The 22,972-nt window shown below is 38.2% G+C and overlaps 1 protein-coding gene across 11 annotated transcripts in view; it reads left to right on the top strand.

The window, feature by feature from the left end:
• GRIP1 (glutamate receptor interacting protein 1) overlaps positions 1-22,972 on the top strand; it is a 307,698-nt gene that overhangs the window by 195,292 nt on the left and 89,434 nt on the right. For 9 of the 11 annotated variants that reach the window (XM_064701884.1, XM_064701892.1, XM_064701888.1 and 6 more), the window contains exon 2: positions 9,951-10,031. The exons of the other annotated variants lie outside the window; for them this stretch is intronic. In XM_064701884.1, the coding sequence (XP_064557954.1) occupies positions 9,951-10,031 (81 nt within the window). The remainder of the gene's footprint in view (positions 1-9,950; positions 10,032-22,972) is intronic. 11 annotated transcript variants of the gene reach the window in all.

Here is a 22,972-nt window from a genome sequence, read left to right as displayed (position 1 = left end):
TAAGTTAATGCTGTTGTTGTTTCTAGGAGATTCAGAGCCAAAGGCTTTATGAAGGTATAGCTGTGAATTCCTGAAAGAGAAGGGATCCTACTTAAAAGGCTTGGGAGATTTGTGCATAGAAAGATTAAAAATTATTTGTCTGTATTCTTGAAGGTTATGGGAGTATAATTTTTCATGTATGCCATATATTCATTTTAATCTATTTCTTTATTGCTGTGTTTTCCACAGGATTGCAAAAAGCTGAACCACACATGGACGAAGTTGCATGTAGGCAAAGATATGGGCAAGCAGATATAGTAATTACCATTTTACAGAACTTGAGGAATACTGCAGACAGTGAACTGCTTGCCCTAAATAAGCTTTGAGATTAAATAGGACCCAGGAGACACTGGCAAATAAAGATTGTTTGACAGGTTAAAAGCCTTGCTGTAAGAACTACATGCATGGATAGATGCTGTCTGGAGCACAGAAGGTGGCCTAGGCTCTATGTGGGCTTTAAGTAAGACAAATATGTATATATTGTTTTGTCAACTTGACATCTCTTTTGTTGCTACGCTTTGTTCTCACTTCTAAAAGCACGCAGCACTTTATTTAGAAGGAATCTTTCTCTGCACTGTGTTCAAACCTGTCACATCTTCCAAAAACAATGAAGTTTTGCTGACAAGTGAAGTTAGTCTAAATTATTGCACAGTCTCCGTGGATATATTGAGTAAACTCTTCCAGGGTAGGGGCTGAAAGTAGGACAGTATTTCACAAGGCCATGAGGAAGGTGCCAGGTTTATGGCCTCACTCTTAAGAGAAGTGCAGTCTGAAATATCTGGTTTTCACTTAGCCAGAGCTGTACCAATTTGGACTAAAGTGCATCATTTGGACTACAAATAAGAGGAACAATCCCACTGGCATGCCAGTATAAATGTACTGGTATAGTGTTTATGCAGCTCCTAGTGGCAGGTTAGAATTATTCTGTGAGTCAAATAAAGCTTGTTAGTGGGATTAAAAAATAACTATAATGCTGCAGATGTATACATTACAAAGATGGAAAAGTATGCTTTACTCTTAACATTGTCCACACTAGAGTTAAACTTGTGTAAATTCTTGCTTTAAAATTAAATAGGATACTCCACCAAATGAATATCCTAGTCAGTGCTCTGGTGACAAGATCAGGCAGTGTTTGTTCTAGGTCATACCCAGGAAGAAGAGCTGGTAGGATCTGAGCCTAAAGCAGTAGGCTCAGTAATCTGTGTGGCTTCTGCAATGAACAAAATACATGAGAGATAGTCCTAATAAGATCTTCTGAAGATTGGAAGAATGTTATTAGGAATAATAGAATGACAGTTAAAGCAAGTAAAGAAAATTGCAGACTGATGGAGGGAACTATTCTCCAGCTGTGAGACCTGATGCATCCTGTGGAGCAGCTTCCAGAGGAAGGTGATGAAGATGTCATCACCAAAGACACTTACAGACACAAAACGGCTGAAACACATATTATACAATTTACTGCAAATAGTATTAGTACAGCAGCAGAATTGAGATAAGTGAACTCAAGAAAAAATTACCATTTCCGACTTCTTTTCTTTGAAGATAGTGTTGTGACTTTACTTATTCCAAAGCAAACTAAACACCTGTTTTCTAAACAGTTTAACATGTTTCACGTATTTTTTATGCAACTTGAATTAGTCTCACTGACTCAGCTATTAACCTATATCACTGGCTTCCCCCTGCACACATGAAGCTAGTACTTTCCTTACAGTGGAGTGCTGTTGGCCAGGAAGCCAATCGCCTTTTGTCCAAAGCAGGCCCAGTGGTGGGCAGCCACAGCAGTCAGTGGGCTGGTGGTGTAGCTTCAGGCATGGTCCAGGAACCACGGGATCTGGCTTGGCCCCTTCTCTCCCTCTCAGCTACCACTGTCTCCCCAGCCCATCTGGGAATGGGTAGCTGAACCCAGGGCAGAGAATTCAAGATAATGCTAAGTTAACTCATGCATTTTTAAAGTTAATAGCTATTCATAAAAGTGTTTTTCCATGAAGTGTGGAATTAATGCTCAAATATTCTTGAGGGATGCTGATTTAGCATTTACCAGTGTTAAAGGTATTGAACTTATTAATTATTAGAACTTTTTAAAAAACAGTTTTCAATAAATTTTTCCCCCAAAAGCTAATGAATGGCACTTTCATACAATGCCAGCATACAGCAGGACATTAGAGCTACACAGGTGCAAGGACAACAAAAACTTCCTATGGACCAGGGTGTTCAGAATAAAATTGAAGCATGAATATCTGGAAATGCTTCTTGTCAGTGATATCTGTGTCACTTAGGAATTTCCTTTTACATGGAAAGGTTTATAGCCCCATTCTCTAGGATAAGGTTTTCTGCAGAATACAGAAAAATCCCAAGACTGTTGCAGAAAGGAAAATAGTTTACATCCCCAGTTTCTTCAAGCTTTTTCATGCACCAGCCTCTTAGGTTTCTAGCTGTTCTGGGTAATCCTCACAGATACCACTTATGTGATGCCTGTATTATTTCCATAAACAATAAACAGCAGCTCAAGACAATAAAGTGAAACTCAAGTTGAATTTTAAAATTGTGTAACAATTCAGTGATGATTCTGGTTTATGGCATTTGTGCTTAATGCTTGATGCTGTATAAACAAAAAGACATATTTATCAGATTTGAAGTAGTTTGTGGTTGGAGTATTATTTAAATAGGATTACTTCTTTATTAGATAATCCACTGAAGTGAATTTCACCATATGCTAATATCTCTCGAGACACATTTTTGAGCTTTCTGCAGATCCTGCATGTTTTAAATGGTCTTGGAAAGTTCTGAATTTTCATGAGCAAAATAGCTTTGAGAGGAGATCAGCATACTTAGTCATTTAGAAAACCAAGCATTTCCATTCAGGTGCCTAAGCGCAGGCGTAGGAAATTAACTTTGCACAAGCAAACTTGGAGGATATTCAGATCATTTTTCAAACAGCCAAGCTTGCTGAGGTATTGTAAGTATCAATATGAAATGGATTCACAGTTATGCATAATTACAGTACTCTACTTCTCTTGCTTCTAGATTAAAACTGAGCTGCTACTGTAATAAGTAACCATATAATTCAGAAAAAAGAGAATTAAATTTACATAAAGTATAATAAAATTGAATAAATTTTCACTTTAGAGAGACAACACAGTTATTCATTGGTAGTATAACTGTTAAAATTAAGTTTCTGAGAAAACCAGAGACATGTCTGCTAAATGTGGAAAAGAAAATTACCAGAGGAGCTATTCTAACTCTTTCTTCTCATAATTTTTTCATGTCACACACACCAACAAATGTTACTTATGGAAGCATTTGAAACCCTATGTTTTCTTAACAAAGACTGCTCTCGAGAGCACTGAGCACACAATTTGATAAGAAGGGATGAAGATTAAATATATCCATATTTGTCCTACTTGGAGTGTAGGCCATTAGTGGCTACTTTACATGCAATGCTTAAACATTTTTAGATATATCGGAGTGCTACTTTGAAGAGCAGCATTGCCATTTCAAAAAATCAATTCTCATAGGAAGTGACTGAAGCCACAGCTCTAAAATGAACTTGAAAAATTATTATTCCTCTATGCTAGTAGGAGAAATTAATGCTTTATTTCATGGTTGGAGCTCCCATAACACATCTGAAAGGGTTAGCATATGGGAAAAGCAAATTGTTGATATTCTGTTGTTTCCTGAATCATACACATTCAAAATCTGTACATTCTACATCTGGTGAAAAAAGCTTAGATAATTTTGTCCTTTTTTCAACAATATGTAGTCCCCCATGCTCTAACACAGCTGTAGTGACATTGTAGTAACCATGAATGTTCCAGGATGTTAGTTTTTCTCTAGAGTTCTGCATTATTTAAAAGGAAATCTTACAAAAACATGCTACTTTCCAGGAAAAATACATTCTCTGAGATGTCTTCTCTTTACTTTTGTCAGAGTGAGGCAGCAAGACAAAATGATTGTCTAGCTGGGAGTTTGGGTACTCTCTGTGAATGTGAGACTGGGCTTCAAGTCCCTGCTCCAAACAGCATTGCAGCTTTCTCACAGAAGGGGAGACCTTTAACAGAAAGATCTGAGTTTAGAAGAGAGTCAGTTGCTGCAGGAATGATCCTAAAAGTTTTTCATGACTCTTTCTAAGTCTTCCACAACTTCAGAGATTCTATAAACCACAGGCATCAATGGATACAAGTTTATTTTTATCTGTAAAAGCTTCTAGCTGCAAGCATTGAAGATAATGAAGAATGCTGTAGCTCAGAATTTGCTGTCACTGGTATGATGTTGTGCAAAGAAAATATGCTTTTAGATAATGTTTATGCCATTTAAAGATAAAAAAAGGAAGTCTCAGATATAGGAAGTATGAGAACCTGTTTTGTGCTGGACTGACAGGATTCATACAAATTCATTGTTTTTAGTGAAAAATACTCTTCATTATAAAATTAAGGAACAATGAATTTCAGTGAATGGAATATTGCAGATCTAGGAATGTGTGAAGTATAACAACTGGGGCTCTGGTGCTTTTAATTTTTGAGAAAGTAATCTTGGGGATGTCCTCTCAGTTGCAGCCGATCCTCTTGAGTTTGTGGTGTTGCCAGTCTCTGTACAGATACACCTCTGCTTGTCTGAGGTGCATGCTGTCCCAGGCGGTGCAAACAGCAACACACAAAGTTGATCTTACTCCTGTACGCTGAGACAGCTGGAGGCTAGCTGGCTGAAAATGTAATGTGCTTCTTCAAGGAGTCTTGGGACTTTGTTGAAGATTCTTCACAGTGGGGAACATTTGAGAACACCTCATATTTCACTTGTTTGGGTTGTGAAGTCTACTTGGGACCTAAATGGCTAAGCTCTAAAATTATTTAAATTCAGTTTTTCCTTGCCCAAATAATGGCTTGTTCTGTGGTGAGACATAAGTAAAGCCATCAAAGAATGGAAAATGAAGAACTGAAAGATGGAAACTCTGTTTTCCCTCATAATGCTTCCGCATCTACTGTTGGAAAAATTTAGTACAGCTTTCAAGCTCCTAAATATTAGAAAATTCCCGTGTTTGAAATTTCATGTACAAATTTGATGCCACATTATTCCCCTGCTCCCTCTAATGCAGGTTTTGCAGTAGAAAAGCAGGTGCAAGTGGTGACATGGAGCTGAGAACAAGTGAAGCATCTTCACCTTTCCTCTCCATGGAGGAGGGGCAAAGTGACAGCCACAGAGTTGTTCAGGAGCTGTTCCCAGTGGGGTGGGAAGAAGCTTCCCCTTTGTATGAAACATGATGTAGCTGTGCTTAGTCACTTTCTGGGCCACCTGGTGCTGCCCAGGATTTGGATGCAGTTATCGCAGGGACGTGTGTGGCAGCAGTGAAGGAAATGTCCTCTAACCCCTTCTGAAGACTGGAAGGAGAGACTGCCCTTAGCCTTTACCACATGTGTAAACAACATCTTGTGTCAATAGCTTTCACAGCCCCCAGGAGAGACATGAGAATGCTTCAGTGGCCATAAACTGCCTGAAAGGTTGAATGTCTAGACTTGACTGTTGAGGAAGTGTCTTAAGGCCTTCCTTTTATTCCCTCTTATGTGCCCCCAGTTGGTATCCTTCAAAGGATATTAAACTAAATACAGCAAATATCTAATGATTTCATATGGTCATTTTGCTGACACCAACTTAGGCACTTCAGATATGTATCTGTACACACTGCCTCACGTGTAATCCCCTGGAGTTACATTACTGTTCTTTCTTACTGTCTTCAGAGACATTAAACTTGGACAGATGCCCCACACCTGTATATTAAAAGCAATGCAGAATGATATAAATGGGTCACAGCATGGTCCCTAACTCAAAGAATGAATCATTCAGTTACAGGATAGAGATGCCATCAGGTTAAAAACAGGAAGGAAAGTGCAAAAAAAGCTGTTTGTTTACCACACAAGCAAAAGGCAATAAACCTGCACTAATAGCTGTAAACAGCAAGAGTACTTGCCTGTCCACTTGATTATTAGCTTTGTAGTCTTTAATGGTATACAGGGCTTTGAAAGGATGATGTTGAAGCTCCTGTTACTGGTGTTCAGGACTGTTTCATGAGGACAAGCAAAAGGAGAAGACATAAACGTAATTTTGCTTTGCTGGTTAAGAATCCAAATAATCTGCAAGGTGTCACCTCTGAGATTATCATTTGTGTTCTGCCAAGGAGTGAATTAGCACAGTGTACATCTTTCACTATTGCACATTTACAACTGTAAGAAACATGCAAAGTATGAATTTGGTGGAAATGACTCCTGCCTCTTAACAGTGTAAGAGGGTTGGTTTCCAGTAGTCACTGAGTGAAGAGATCTGCTGGCACAGCCGACACCTTTGTATGACCTACTGACTAGCTGAAATTGTTTACTCTGAGTTTTTAGCCAGAGGGAATTATGAGAGGAAAAAAAGCCAGTGGTGTATAAAAGCATCTGCACAAGTGGATGGGTGTAGCTAAGCTGGTAGGGAATGTGGCCACCTGTGGAGCATTCTTTCAGAAGCAGAAGAATCGGTGCTGAGTGGCAGGGTTTGCAGCTGTGTGTCCAGGGGAAGGCATTTCTGTGCTTTGGGGGCTGTGAGTTCCTTATGGTCTGTGGCTCGCTCCCTGCTGATGATATGCTATTTTTAGGGGTGTAAACAGGTGAGATTTATCTTTCTGAATCTAGCCTGGTTTCTCCCTCTACTTTGTATGTGTGGCATCTTAAAATATATCAGTTTATCCTAATACTGAGTTACTGTCTCCTGTCGATGGGGGAGGGGAGGAATGCTTCATATCCTTTTGCTCCTTTGCTTTTTCTGTGTGTTGGCTTGCTGAATTGGTTTTGATCTCCAAGTCTATCATTGCTGGTAATACAAAACTCTCCAACAAATCCCCCTAGGCAGTGCTGTCATTAGACATTTTTGCATTTTTAAGACCCTCCCTGCTAACTACAGAGTGGATGAATGTATCCAGAAATTTTAATTTGATGATAAATTCTTGTGGCTGCTCATGCAACTTTGTTAGTACGTATAAACAGATTTTTTCATTTGGGGCACCGTGAATGGTGTGTGACATTTCAGGGCTCTCAGGATTTCCTTGTCTTTCTAGCTTCTTTAGGGTGACACGTATTTCTGCATTTGTCTGATCTTTATTTTGCTTTCCTGTCTCAGTTAAGTATCTCAGAAAGACTCAATAGGAACTCTTTGTACAGTTGGTTGTGTTTGTTGTCCTTGGTTTCTTGGAGTCCTTCGTACCTATTTCTAGTTATGTTTCAGTCTGATTTTGCTGTTAAAAGGGCATTGGAAGAAGATTCTTTCAAGTTCTGAGAACAGCTTGCCGTTCCACAATGGCATATTGTTCTTTCCCAATAATAATAGGGTATATTTTGCATTTATGGGGTTTCAGAAGTTTGTGAAGAAACTTTTTGGGCCCTTTGTTTTGCTACAAGAATCTTTGAGCTGATTAAGAAATATCATGTAATTTCATGCCTGCAGTACCCACCCCATATAAGCTTTCAGTTATAATACACTTAAATTAAAATACTAGCTTACTCACGTGTGCAGTCTTAGTTACTTTCACATCTGCCAGTTATTATGTAGAAAACATTTTTGCTCAGGCTCCCTAGTAAGTATTTGAATGTGCAGTCACCTCCCCTCGTTGGTGTTGTTAACCAGAAAGATTTGCAGACTTGTCCTGAGTTCTGAACTCAGAATAACTACAAGTACTCATAGTCCAGTGCAATATTGGGAAAATCTTCTAGCACGAGAGTTGACATTTGCTCCATGAAAAAGATTCAGTGGAAAAAGTCTGGTTGTGAAAATTCTTCTTTCCTTTTTTCCTCTCCCTTGATCTGATGACAATAATTTGCATGTAAGAAGTCTGACTTGGAGAGGACTGTCTTGTTCTGTAAATGGATAGGTTTTTCCTAGGAAGAGCATACAGTCAAATAGAGCCCAGAAGTCATCACTATCCATCAGTTATGGAGAAATTGTATTATGTTTTCTGCCCACTTTGTAATAGAAAAATGTCTATGTCTCACACTATTTGCTGTCATGTTCAGCAAGTGCAACTAAGTAGTAATGGATGGGACATATAAGCCACATGTTCAGTTTCTTTGTCTTCTGCCTTGAGTTCAAGCTCAGTGGTGCTTCTTCTGTGAAAGAAAAAAAGATAAATGCTGCTTCTTTCAGAAGCTTTGGTTCAGTCATAATGTATTTTCTTTCCTTTAATGAGGGGGTGTATATTCTACATATGCAATAACATTAGCTTATCAACTTACCTCAAATGGAAGGATAAGGCTTTACATATCTTTTTCTTGAATTATGTACCTAGATCCATGTTAATATTTTTTCCATGCTTCTCTATTTCCTGTAGTTAGCAGCTTTATTTTCTTGGTGTTTGTACTAGCGTGTAACATAATCAAGCCTGTTAGTCTTCCACTTGTAACATTGTAGTCCTAAAACAATTGCAGTTCATTTTACTGTAGAAAACACAATTATATTGGCTGTTGTGCTATTTTACCAACACATGTTCTTCACTAGTTGCTGTATTTTCATCAAGGTTCATGGCTATAAATAATTATTTTGCCTTTCCCTTTTTTTTCCTTTTTTACTAATTCAAGTTTTTTGTTGTTGCAACTGCCTAACAGTAGCAGACTTCATTACAGAAGTTCTGGTTCCAAAGGATAACCAACTCTTTCAGTCACTTCTTTGAGACCTGATTTTAAATTAAATTATGCTGACCAAACCCTTATCTCACTGGTATAAAAATGGACTGCTGTCTTTGATGCAAGTTTCCAAAGCAGTTTGAGACCTCGCCAGATGTAAAGAGTGCAATCAGCAAAGAAGGATTATACTGTCAAGAGTGTCAGCTGAAAAGATGGTCCTCCAGAAAAAGTTTATATGGTTCTGTTTGATCTGAGGATGCTATAACAGATAATGTAGTCTTTGATTCCTCTACTCATTGATCAGTATTTAAGCATGTATTCATGCACATGCTATAAATGCATCAGTCATTTGCAATCTGAAGCAAAATATGCAAACAGAAAGATTTGTGACACTTCAAAGTCTTTGAGCACTCAATTATGGGAGGGCAAGGCAGAAGCCTTATTTCTTCTGAGTCCTTTCTTTTGATTGAAATGATAAAATGCATATACTGTTTCTTCTTTTATTCATATTTCTTTCCTGCACTTACAGCTTGTCCTTTTCAAAGCTACAATATAGTTGATTTTTTTTCCTTACCATCGTTCTTCTCTTAAGAGGGATGCAGAAGTGACTCACTTTGTGCCTAATGCTGTCTCTAATTGGTGACTCATCTGCTCATCCCACCATTAGTGCTCTTTTATGCCCTGAAGTTGATCAGTACGTGTTCCACATAGCTTCCTATTTAGACACAGACAGGTACAGGGCTGTTCTTGAGGCACAAATGTGCCTGGCCTGTTTGGCAACAGCTTTCCGATGTTTTCTCCAATCAATTGTTACAAAGGAAAAGGAATCACCCACTGACAGATCCTAAAGGAAAAGGAGTTCATCTTCCCAGCCAGAATATTCAAAAGCTCCTAGAAGCCTTTTACTCCTGAGCAGGGACAGTGCCTCTGTCATTCAAGTCTTTGACACACGAAGTTTCTAAACATGAGAAAAGGGCAATTTCTATCAGTATGTTAAACCTGAAAAAGCCTTTGTATACAGGCCTGTCATCAATGTGTTACCTCCAATCTGAATTTTAGCACATCCTTTTCAGCTCTCCTATTCAGAGCCTTTGTCATCAAGTCTAAACATGACATTGAGCATTGAATCAGCATTTAGAAATACCCATCCTCCTCTGGCTCACAGCATCTCTTCTGATCTGCTCTGCTAGTTCATACAGTACCTGGATAAAAAAATGTTGGTTTTAACATTATATTTAACAGTAACTGGAGGTGTTGCTTGTTTCTGTTTAGATGAGAGTCCTTACACAAAATCTGCAAACCAGGCAAAGGCACCTGATGGAGCACTGTCTGTGAGGAGACAGAGTATTCCAGGTAAGATTTGCTTCGCTTTTTGTAACACCTAACTTGGTTTTGATCAGCAAGGTAATACTAATCAAAATTCAGCTAGTTATAAAAAGCAAATGTATTGCAGTTGCTATTGAGCAACTTTAAAAGGCAAGAGAGCTGTAAGAAGTTTCCACAGTTAGGTTGCCTCAAGCTTTTGCTGTGAAGAACATCCCCGTATCTCTGTCTTTCACAGCGGATTTGAGACACTGAGCACAACCACCTTTTCATCAGAGGCTCATATATTTTCAGGGCCTCTGAAATCTGTTCTTTGCTATCTGGTTTCAATAATAGAGGGAGATTGACTCATTATTTCCACTACTCGTCAGCCAGGCTCAGAAGTCTAACAGAGAAACACTCTGCCAGAGTTCTTGTCTTCATGTGATTTTCTGCCATGTGCAGAATCACTTGTCCATCCTTGTCTTTTGTGTCATTGCATCACACCAAACTGGACCATTAGATCAGTGGTTAGTTAAAATAAGTGATCTTTCAACCTGTGTCTCTTTTAATTCCTTCAGATAAGTCTGATGTACGTCCAAGTTTGACATACAATCTAAAGGGATTTTCACCTCAAGTAATATTTTAGTGACCTTTTAATGAAAACAAATGAACGCTGACCAAGGGTGCACTCAGGTGGAATTATTGATGTTGCTGTTCTCACCTCAAGCACAGTAACCTCTGACTCGAAGGGAAGATGCATTGTAATAAAAATCAGAGCTGTGAGGTCCTGTCACCCACCCTCTAATGGTTAATATTGCCTGTGCTAAGTGGCTTTATTATTGAACAAAGACACACAACCCACAGAGAGTCTGTGGATGGGGGATGGAGCTCAGACCTTTGCCACTGCTAGGCTGAGATTTCATCCCAACAGCTATAGGGAGCAGCTAAAGCACATTTTGTGGATGGTTTTTGTGCATGTTTCTATGTGTGAGAGAGAGCACGCTGCCTTATTTAGTACTGCTTATAATGAACATTCATGTTCATTCTTGAAAACACCATAGTGATTTAAAAATTGTAATTTTTATAGTAGAATCGTGAAGATCATAACCATTGTGAAAAGACACAAGTACAGCATCCAGTGTGCAGTTATTCTTCTAAGAAAATATTTAATTATCCAAACATCAACCAGGTCTTTTTTATCCAAGTCAATATAAATCAGTATTCATTGATCTTCAGAGTGAATGATGACCTCTGTAGGGTACTTTTCAGGTAATGCTGTAGCTCATAGGTCAGTAATATTCATGGCCTTGAAAGTATTCACCCTTTTGGGTTTTTTTGCTGTGATCTTAGTAGTTATAATTTATAGTGTCATTAGCAGTTATCATTTATAGTATCATTACTGTATTTATAAAACACTTAAGCTAAGGTATGGGAACAGGCTTAAGTTTGTAGTTTCATATGACATTTTGAGAACTCATGACGATTTTCACTTGTGTTCTTTAAAAAGAAAGTTTGATGAAAATGTACTGGTACAATTTTTCTTCAGAGCATCTGATAAGATTAGGAATTTCAGGTGTTGAGTAATAGTCATCCTGACTAATGACAATTTATTTTGATTTTTTTATGGTTTTGATGCACATTCTGGAGTTTTTGAGAGCATTGCAGATAAATTTTTACTTTGTGCTCTGCATAAGTCACAGTTTATTCAGAGAGATAATACAAGTGTTCAGTGAGAAGTGCTTTGCTGTATTTCAGGTGTTCTGAAAACAGCTGATCTACACTTGTGTATATTCTTCAGCTCTTAATATAGTGATGACTATTCCATCTCTAGACCTTAGGAGCCCCAAAGGATAAACGAGATTGAGCTGGTTGGATATTTTTAAAAATTGTAATTAAAATTCTTCATGCCTTAGCAAATTCTCATTGTAACATAATGAATGTTGTGGGTTTACATACACAAAAGGTGTTGCAAAACTAAGCATTACTTTGAGAATTAACTTGAACATTTAGGAGTTGACTGAAGTTTCTGAAAATAACCTATAAACATTTATATCACTTGACACCATGTTTTGTATGTGAGATAGCACCTTGTAAATAGTTTCTATTCTCACTTATGTGTGAGCCTTTTATTCACATTATGGATTAGTCTTGGCAGAGGTGCAGAAGCACCCCAGCTAGCCAGCTTCGTTTGGCAATAGGAAGTTCGCTATTAACTAGTAGCATTAATTAGTACAAGACCAGACGCAGAACAGCTGCTTTTACTCGGGAGCAGGATCACCCTTCTCATGTTATGTAGGTCCGCTCCAAATAGCTTTTGAATTGGAAGGTGTGGTGCAGTGAACCCAGTAAATTCTGCTGGACCTGGATGGGAACATGTCAGCTGGAGTTACTGTCAGTAATCCTCACATGGAGATCTTATCCTGTAAGGAAAGCATTCATTTCTATTCCCCCAGATGGTATGCCTGATAACACATCACATTTCTGAACTGCTAGTTTTTCAAGCTTGAAGCAAGGGAGTACCTTTGACAGTACAGCTGTCTATTCCACTTGATGCTCTGTCATTCCTGAGACATGGACAGCAGATGTTCTATTCCCAAAGAATGCTCTGCCTATTGAATTAGCCAAGGGAAAACTTGTGGGTTTTAGCAAGGTAATTTATTGTATGCAGAGTTTTGCACAGGTTTGAGCAGTCTGTGAAAAAAATACTAGCGAAGATACACAGGATGTGAGATGTAAGTCTTCCAGCTTGGTAATGGGATCGTGGCATCTCCCTGTGTTTGGTGAAAGTTCCTTCTCATGACATTTGAATTCACTTTAAAGGATTTCACTGCTCCATCCTTTTGGCAACTATCAAAAAAGCAAGCTTTTGTTGCTGCGAGGCCTGACACTACTATACCAGCTGCAAAGCTCTAGAGTTTTGAGTTTTATCCTTCCATGTGAAACTGTATTGAAAGAGCAGTATTGATGAGCACTGACTGAGTGCACAGAGAAGTAATGTAATTCTGTAGAGGTTACATGGAGCTCAGGCTTGGTTTATTTTACAGGGAAAAATGTTGAAATAATAATTTTATAATTAAAGTCAAATGAGCACATACTGTGAGATCAGTGCACTGAGTTTAATTTCTTTCATCCCCAGAAGGAAGGAATGGATTAAGCATCTCCCTGGAGCAGAACCTGCTTATTTGAGATGCAGAATGCATAATTCATGTGATGAGACTGCATGTCATATTTACCATGCCTTCACATGGTGCAAAATCAACAAGCAACAGATCCTTTCAAAGGGATTTACAGAATTGCTGAAATAGTAGTTAATTCAAATTATATGTGTTAATGTAATGCAGTTTGAAACATGGACTTTATTTTACATATGTGTAGGTGTTTAGTTACAGTTATATATACATGATTGTTTGAAACGTTACTTAGCTTCACAGTCAGAATTTCTTAACTTAAAAGTAAGGCTGAGGTAATGCTAGCATGAGAAGCAGCTTGCAGTCAGAAACAAACAGATTTTCCCCTCTAAATATTTAAATTTAGACTGTCAAGCAGAACATAATGAACCCTTATTGCTTCTGTGTCCTTACAGAAGCCAAGGGAGTGAGTGTATTGTGCCCCCCTGAAGAAACTGTTAGCAGTAGTGTTAAGGCACATCAATGAAAACACTGTGTTTCAGAAGCCATGGGTTAGACCCTTCCCTCACAATCATAGATGCAGTTAAAAACAACTGTGATTTAAAATGAAGGTATTTGATAGCCAGCCTCCTGAGTCCCTAGGTTTAGATGGACGTAGTTCCCTTGAGTTCTGGGCTGAGGCTTCCTGGTTTGCCGAGGGTGTGCCCAGGCAGTGCCCGGCCAAGGGCAGGGTGAGCCAAAGGTGCCATTTCTGGGATTGCTTATTCCTGCAGGAGCTTTAAAAAGGACATCAGCTATTCCTGTGGCACTGATACAACGTCAGGAGCTGATGGCACATTTAAAGAGGCACTTTGAAGTCAAGGAGACCTTAACATTTACTCCAAGATAAGCATGTTCCTGTGCTGTCCTGAATATGGACAGGCTGAATAGCTGTTCCCATGATTTCCAAACTAAAATTCAATGTCCTCTTATCTGTTTTAAATCAGTCAACAGTAATGATGTGCAAACTGTTCACTTTATACATCTATTTCTTTTTTTTCAGTTCACTTACTGAAAACTGGGGGCATGGAGGGGAATGAAGCAACCTGACACAAGGATAAAAGTTATTGCTTTGTGAAGTGAGAATAAGACACCATACATTTAAGACTGATTAAAATATTTCGTAGAATCTGCAACAAAAGTTTAATTTTGCTTTTAGTCCATATTTTTTATTGAGTCTTAAAACTTACCATTATTAAAAAAATTAGTTAAAAACACCACATTATTTTGAGGTGAAATGTGTCAGCTTCTCAGTGTTTCATTTTTGGGAAAAGTGAATTTCTGCTCAATCTAGTTGGCATAAAATTAAAAAAAAAAATCCATACTTATTCCTTCTTCTGTCTACTAACCTAGACATGTGCACTGTCTCAGACTTCTGACTGTAAAGTCTTGTTGCCTGAAGTAGTCAAGGGCTCAGAAGAACTATAGTGTGAACTAAACCCTGGGAGAGCTGTTTGAATCATCTGTGAATTGAGATTTTGTTTGGCTTGGGACGATTGCAGTTGTGAGCTGTCTCTTTCCTAAGTAAATTCTTGTTCAAGAAACAGGCACCAAATAACAAAGAGCAGAGAAAATATTTCCTCAAAGAGGAGTTTTCCTCTTGTCTGGGCCAGAAGAATAGCACAGCTGCCTGCCTTCTGTCCTGCTCCACACACCCAGCAGAAGGCCCTTGGAGTCTTTCCTCACCGTGTTGTCCAAGCCACGGTTGTTTCACCTCCCAGGTAACCCTTGTGCTCCAGCTCTGCTTGCCACTGGGACCCACAGGAGCCTTCCCAGGTCTCATTCCAGCCACCTCCTACTCCACAGCGACAGCAGGCAAATTATCTGCATTTATGGTGTGAGTGCATGCTAAGCCTTGCGGAGACAAGCAGGAAATTACCAAACCTAGATGTCATAGATCATTCTTTTGAGGTTTTCTCCACCAACAGGAGCCTCTTTTTCTCTCTAACCAGTTTTTGTATTATTATTTGTCATTTGTAAGTTTTGTACCTGGCTGCAGGGAGGTACTAACAGGTCAGTTATTAAAATAGGTCACTGTGCTCTGAAGGAAAATTGTGAAAACTTTAAAGTCTGAAATTAAAGTGACTAGATTTTTCAGTTCCTTTGTACATGTGTAAATACTGCACTTTCTTTCCACACTACCTGGCTCTTTGAAGCGTGCTGTAATACAGGTTTTGTATTTCAGTACAGTGTTTGATCTCAAAAACAAGGGTAGCCATCAAACTGGAGGGAAAATAGAGTGAATGTAAAGCCCTGAGCACATTCTCTGCAGTGGCTCAAGATCTGGAATTGCAGTTAGTAGATGGTTTGCAGCCTTGTTTGGGGGGAGCTTGGTAACAGGATTTTAATGCAAAAATAAAATGTTAAACAAACATAATTTTAGGGTAGGCTGAATTTTGAACTGCTTAACTAGAAGGGAGCACATGCAAATCAAAGAAGCTTAAAATGCCTTGAAAAGATAATATTTACAGAGCTGATACTAAAAAAGTAATTGCTGTATGATGTAGTGTCCTCAGTAATTGCTTAGGACACAAAATATTCCTAAGAGAAGCTATGAAATACTAAATTATTGTAATAAAACCAATAGTTAACATCCTGGGAATTTTCTGGCTCTGAAATATTTAAATACACAATGTAAATGTCGTTAGAAAGCAGTAAGGCAGTTTTCATCCTGTCCTTGGCTCTGAACACATAGAGGAGCTGTTTACAAAATACAGAGGTATGCCTTTTTTTCCCCTCCCTGGCCCACAACCTGCTGTGCAGCAAATGCTCACAATTCTGTCTCAAGCTGCATCAAATCTGGCTTTCCTGAGGGGTTTGTCTACTACCCACAACCAATGAACTCAAATGTAGGTCAGGTGGAAGCTGAAGAATTTTAAAGGCCCTTTTTCTTTCTTCACTATGATTCTTGGGCTTTTGTAACATCTGGGAATGTCTGTTTAAATGAAAATACTATCAGAAAATTACTATCAGAAAGCAAGCAGAGGTTGTGAAAAAATAAGAAAGTAATTGAATTTATATATATATCTGTATATGTGTGTATATATATATATGTGAACAAAAATTCCAGAATCCAGTCTAAATTAAAGCCAGAACATGTGATCCAGTTATGATGTCATTGAGTTGCCAATATAGAATTGTATTAACTGAATTTAAGATCATGTGTGCTGTGCCTCAAATTAAATAAGGAAAAGTTCAGTACTGCATAGATGGAGTGCATTAATTTTCTGTTGCAAGATAATCTCAGAAAAAGGTGAGAAATCTGGAAAGTAAGATGGGAGAGATAAAAGGGTTTCTAAAAAAAATCCACATTGATTTAAAAAAAAATTAGACTTCTGAAGTGATCCTGACATCTAAGCTCCATTAAGTGAAAGTGCTCAGGAGGGAGATGGCTCCCAGGTTATTCCTGTAGCTCAGCTCTTACCATCTGCACCAGGTTCCCAGTGACAGACAGATGTGACAGATGATGCATCCCTCTGGGTACGTGTTTACCTGTGTGCAAACACAGCTCCAGAGCCAGTTTTGTTTTCCTTGGTGGTTAATATGGCATTGGCAAGACAGTGAGTGTTCAAAAGCAGCTGTTCTCATGCCACAGTTAACTCGGTCCAATTCCTTCAGGCTCCTCTGCTGAGTAAAACTGCAGAAGATTTAAATGATCCTGTTATTTTTTGACAGAGTGCTCCTAACATCAGCAGGCCCCCTTGCATCATTTGCTGTAGTGCAGCCACCCTCTCAAACAATGTTGGCTGACTTGTGCAGTCCTCAGTCATTTTTTTCATCCTTGTCAAAAGAAACCTGCCTTGACTTTAACTTCAGCTTCTCACAGATTTCAGAAGCACTCTGCTGTCACAGATGCAGCACTGTGTTACCTAATCCTTCATCCCCTATCAAAATGTGAAATAGTCTTCATTGGCCAACTGGTTTTGCAGAGTAAGAGCATGATTTGCCTGAGAAAACCTGTGAAAATCATCCCCAACCTTTTTCATAGTTCTCATGGTGAGAAAATAGAATTCATCACAGAAGACTTGAACAAAAAACATGTGTCAGTAAAAGCTGGGTTAGGAAATTCAAGTATGTGTCTACAAAAGCACTTTTTCCCCTCAATTTGCATTTTTCTCATAGTCACTTACTTTTACTATGTACTTTTAAAAATCAGCACAGAATGCCACTGAAGAGATTTTAAGCATTTAGAAATCCATTAGCTGTAACCTCTGCAGTCACAGTTATTATTGTAACGATCGTGGGTGATTTCCGAGCAGAAGCAAGAGTTCTGACCTGTGAAATGCAGATCACAGCCTAGTAAGCTTTTCTGCACTTGAGGTGTTTATTATATCTGCAAAGTCATTTGCTGATTTTCATGTTTGATGAGAGGCTCCAGTTGCTGTATCATTTACAGGCTTCCCTGTGTGTTTGTTTAACCTGCTGGAGGTTTACCAAATGGTCTGTGAAGCAGCTGCAGAGCTATATGTCTTTTCCTTCCCACTGACATTGAAAATTTTGCAATTTGCTTTCACATGTTTATTACTGAAGATTTCTTTCTTGTCCTTCCTCCTTTTCATCAAAATAAGACTTCATGTTTTACACACAGATAAACAGGAAGAAAATCTGTCTCTTGTAGAAAATTACCAAAGGTCACTGCGTTCTTACGTAATTGAGGTTGCTGATGATTTATTTATACATATTCTTTACAGGTCTGCTACATGCTGGTGTTTTTCACTACTGAAAAAGGATTAGAATAGAGAACAGTCTCCTTTGACTCCTTTTACCATGAAGGAGAAAATGTATTAAGGGCAATACTCTGCACAAGGAATGTGCACTTTTTCAAATATCCAACTGTCTCAAGGTCTGAAAATTTACCTGACTTGAAATGATTTTTGATATTCACACAGCCAGGAGCAAGTTTTGATGCTGATGGTACCAAACACCTTCATTCATGTGTATTTGAATTTAATTGCATGTAGTTTTGCTAACCTTTAGCCTCTAAGTGTAAAATGTATTAATTTATTGCAGCTGCATTTTTTTCCAGAAAAATCAGTTTAGCTATATGTAGTATAGGATGATATACTATACAGCATCTATAACATCATTAAAAAAACTGCCTCAGCAGGTTAGCTGTTGCATACACATTTAGGGGCAGGATGGGCAGTTCTGAGTGAATTGTTGTGCAAATGTGCTTGCAGTGTGCACATGTGCATGTACTCCTCTGTGCTGGTTTGAAGCCTGAGTCCCTAGTGCCTTCCTTCCAGTCACTGGGATACCACAGGATTTTTCAATGGAGCTTGGAACCTGAAAATAGGCTGGGAAGCATTAGTGCATCTCTGAGCTTGGGGGTCCCATCTTCCAGGACAGTTGTTTTCCTGCACAATTCTGGCATGCTGTCTAAGCTCCACAAAGGGAAATTACCCTTGTGGTGGTTGGTTTTGCTCATTTTTATCAAAGTGTTGATGATGTCTGTTGAAAAATTTATTCTCCTTTAAAGGTTTCAGTTTGAAGAGGAGGCAGGGTATAGTGAACATGTGAGGTGAGGGGAAAAAGGAAAAGAAGAAAGATGGTCAAGACTAGATTTCAAATAGGAGCATGGAGACAGTCTCTGAAAGAGACACTGGACTAGCTGGGTGAGCCTGGGAAGGGGGAGGAAAACCACATACTCTTGAAAGGTCATGGAAGGAGGTGCCAAGCAGAAGGAGATTTGTAACCCTGGGATTGTGCAGCTGATGGTGATCCCTTCCTGGCTGAACATAAAACTTGCCAATCCAAACAATCATGGCTGTCTACAAGAAGTTGTAAAACTTTGTGAAACCAGACTGACTGTCCCTTGGGGAATACACAACCTAGTGCAGCTACTAGAGGTTCTTGTGGGTAACAGAGAAGCTAAAATTCAGTATTAATCTCTTGAAGAATGACTGCATTTTCATGGGATAGTGCAGCTGGGATTTCTTGGGGCAAGAAAAGGGGGTATCTTCAGAAAAACTGATAGCACATGAGGAGAAAATTCATGAGGAAAACCAGGTTTGCCAGTCTGTTCAGAAGTAAGGAGAGGTATTAAAATTGTTTTCAGGCAATATATTTTTCTCTGAGTGGAAATCTGTGTAAACATTCTTCTCTATACTGCTTTCAGTCCAATATTGGAGGAAAAATGTGTATTCAACAGCAAAAATAATTTCTGCATCATTATGTTGAGATACTCATGGATCCAGTATCTCTAGAGAGAAAGAGCAAGCAGTAAATCTGTGTATTCAAACTGTGTCAGTGCATTCAGAAGAGACTGAGTAATCTAATTGCCAAGAGTTTCATATGTAGATATTGAGAAGACTGAGGAGCATTGTACTCTCTAATGTGGCACTACTGGATGTCAAGAAACTGTGGCAGGACCACACTGGGCAAAGCAGGCTGGCTCTCATGCTGTCCCTAAACCTCCTTCTTTCCAAGATGGAGCAGGATTAGATGGAGTGTTTTTGATCTGACTCATGAGAGCATTGCTTTATTTCAAAAGTCTTGTGTTGCACGAATCTGTAGACAGAAGCATATGACTGGCAAACAAAATCCAGGCTTGTTCCTTTAAGGTCTGAGAAGTTTGCTCATCTGAGAAGTTTGGGATAATTTTTTAATCATTTGCCTGCTTGAGTCTTTTAGCATTTAATAATTTTTTTATCTTATAGTTATAGATAATTAAGTTGATGTTTTTAATGTTCCTAATATAATTTCTAATACCTCTTTAAAGGACTTAATGCATGATTTCCATCTGTTCAGAGGTTTTTTAATATCTCTTTCAATTTCTTCAGTGATTATCATTTCAGGGCATGAAAATAGTAAGGAAATAATATACCATCTACAAAGATAACACCAAAATATGCTACCCCAGATCTGGATAGTAGTTTGCCTCTTCTTTTCAACTGTATCAGTGCATCAAAGCTGCTCATTCTCACTCTGCAGCCTGATTTATACACAAAAATCTTAAATTATTTTTTGTTGCTATAAAATTCTATGTCCATTTGGCCAATATGAAATGGCTCAAAGTATTTTTTATGGAGGATGGAGAAAAGGTTTCTTTGCTTGTTTGCCTTATAGCATTTTCATGCTTTCTATTCATTTCTTACAATCAAAAGAGGAAAAGAGATTCTGGTGCTCGTGTGTCTTCCACATCACATCTGTGGTACGTGGGGCAGACAGAGATGTAATGGCATGCTTCATAGTGTAGAATAAAAGAAGTGGTTTGGTTAATGCAGGATCTGGAAGACCAGAAGTTTATTATGACATCAGTGCAAACTAGCTTTTGGTTTCTTGCTATTTAAAAGTGCAGTGGTAAGAACAAAGGTCTTGTCAGTTCGAGTTTCAGTGTATTTATGGTGAATTTCTGGGGCCAGAAGAGGTATTTGTGTCTATCTTAACTAAACATACAGCTTCCTGGAATTTGTTTGAATCTCAACTTGTATTTGAATTATATTTTAGAAGGACATTCAATCTATTTATGGTTGCCAGTGATGCAAAATGCATCACAACCCTTTGTGATTAGACTCACTGCATTTATTTTTAGTTTGAGTATGCGCAGGTTCAGCTTCACTTCATTTGTAAGAAAGAGTTGTTTTTCATCAAAATTCACCTCATCCTTTATAGGCACTTCACTCTGAAATCACTATTTAATCTTCCCTTTGTTAAAGTAATCAAGTTGTGTTTCAGGAGTCGTTCCTCCCTGGAATTTTCCTTTAACTATTGTGAAAACTCTTTCATGACTTTCCTGTCCTCTCTTTTGTTACTAATAATCTTGGGGAATTGTGTCAAAAGAAGGAGAAAGAGCATCTGAGTGACAATCACTACTCCACTAACAGAAAGGTGTACTAAGTACTGCTCTATTAAGCTGTCTTCTTTACACAGTCATGGTTTCTATTAATTATTCTGGCCAGTGAGAGGTTTGATTACCTGGGAGGGTTCCCAAATAACTTTTTGGCAACTTTAATTTTGTAATTAATTTACTGGGCACCTGTTGGGGTTTTTTATATATAGGTGCACACATCCATTCACATCTTTTACATTGGTAGAACAAGGTACTTATAAAAGTTTGTCGGTGATATGCAGGCTAGGAGGATGCAGATAGTCTTTTTTTATTTGTTTATTATCCTTGTCCAAATTGCAGTTTTCTGTGTCACTTTATGTCTGTGTAGCTTGGGAAATCCACTGATGTTATGTGAATAAACACATAAAGAAGGCTCTTCAGTAAAGTCTCCCTTATTACCAAGCTGAGAAGAGAACAAGAAAGCAAAACAAGCAGTATTTTAATAGGGGAAAATAGCAACAAGGAGCAGCAAGGCTGAAGTCAGGAGATTTCATTGCTCTTATTCACAGAAAACATTGGTAGAAGGACACTGTGAATATCAATCCAAGCAGGAACAAATGTCAGTCTTCAATGCTAATTGATTTTATTGGTGGAGTAAAACGAGCCCAGCTTCATAGTTAAATGTGAGACAAGATTCTGCCAAGACCTTCCTCCTATATTAGATGACACTGTGGCCCTGAGTACTTGTTGGATAAATGATATAGAAAATGAGCACTGACCTTTGAGATACTAAAGACACCATGTCGTAGACAAATGAGACGTGTTAGAGCTGAATTTTAGATATCACTGCCAAATGATGAGTGATCGTGCCTGATAACACAATGTGACTCTTGAACCCCAAAATGTTGCTTCTGTAGAGGAAAGTGAGAAGTAAAAATTGATAGAGGTCATACAGGAAAATCATGCCATTATGCCAAGACTGCAACAAAACGGACCAAATCTATAAAGGATAAAAATGCTACAGTACAGTTAATAATTTCTAAATAACTTGTATTTAACATATTCACATCGGACTAAAAGTGTTCTCTTTCAGAAAGATTTCAGATTTATTTCTGAAATTGAAAGTTTAGCAAATATATTTGAAAGTCATTACAAATTTTTAGCTACAAACCCAGATACCTAGTAAGGAACTTCAGCAATTTTATGATAAGGATTGTATGTAACTGATGAAGTCATTAAAAGCCAAGAGCTTTTTCCTTAGCCACTAACCAAAGGTAATGGTGCAATAGAGAGCATATACTGGGTGGGAATGTCCAATCTCAAAGCTTGACTTACTTAATCAAACACCACAGAAAATAACAGGAAAGCTGTTTAAGTCAGTCCAGTTTAAGTGCTAGCCAGTGAGGATGATAGCTGGATATGATTATAATGTATGGTAAGATGTGCTTTCCATGGCCTCTGTTAAGAGTATGGGGGAAATCGAAGTATTTTTGACAAGCTGAAAATACACTTTTTAGTCCCAGTTTTCTCTGTGTATAAAATTGGAGTAGAGACTAGAATGTTTTATTTGTTGATCCACTGCAAATTGTAATATATCTACTACCCTATAAAATTATCATTGACCAGTAGTCAAAACATGGGAATGAGAAGATGTCAAGGCATCATCTTGTATTTTTCTAATGCATATATACTTTAAATTGAGCATTTTAAACTCAAATCCATGCCAAACAGTCTTATGAGATTGTAGCAGCTAACATTAGGCTCATTATCTCTATTTCCATCATAAGCTCTGGGTCTTCACTAAGGACAATATTGTGAGTGTACCAACCTGTTCCAACCACTGTTAAATCCAGAAGGGAAAGAAAAACTGGAGCAAAGGCTGTCTTACAGACATTTTGTAAGACCACAGGGAGCAGAAGTTTGTTTATTTCAAAAACATCACATATTGATTTATGTAGAGAAGAAAAAAATTTCAGAATGCACTTGTTTGTGTAACTTAGCAAAGTTTTATATGAACCTGGAGCTGTATGAAATGTAAAAGTTCCATAACT

The sequence above is a fragment of the Zonotrichia leucophrys genome, chromosome 1A (assembly GCF_028769735.1).
Source record: "Zonotrichia leucophrys gambelii isolate GWCS_2022_RI chromosome 1A, RI_Zleu_2.0, whole genome shotgun sequence".
Lineage (NCBI taxonomy): Eukaryota > Metazoa > Chordata > Aves > Passeriformes > Passerellidae > Zonotrichia > Zonotrichia leucophrys.
This window is presented reverse-complemented; position numbering and strand designations above follow the sequence as displayed.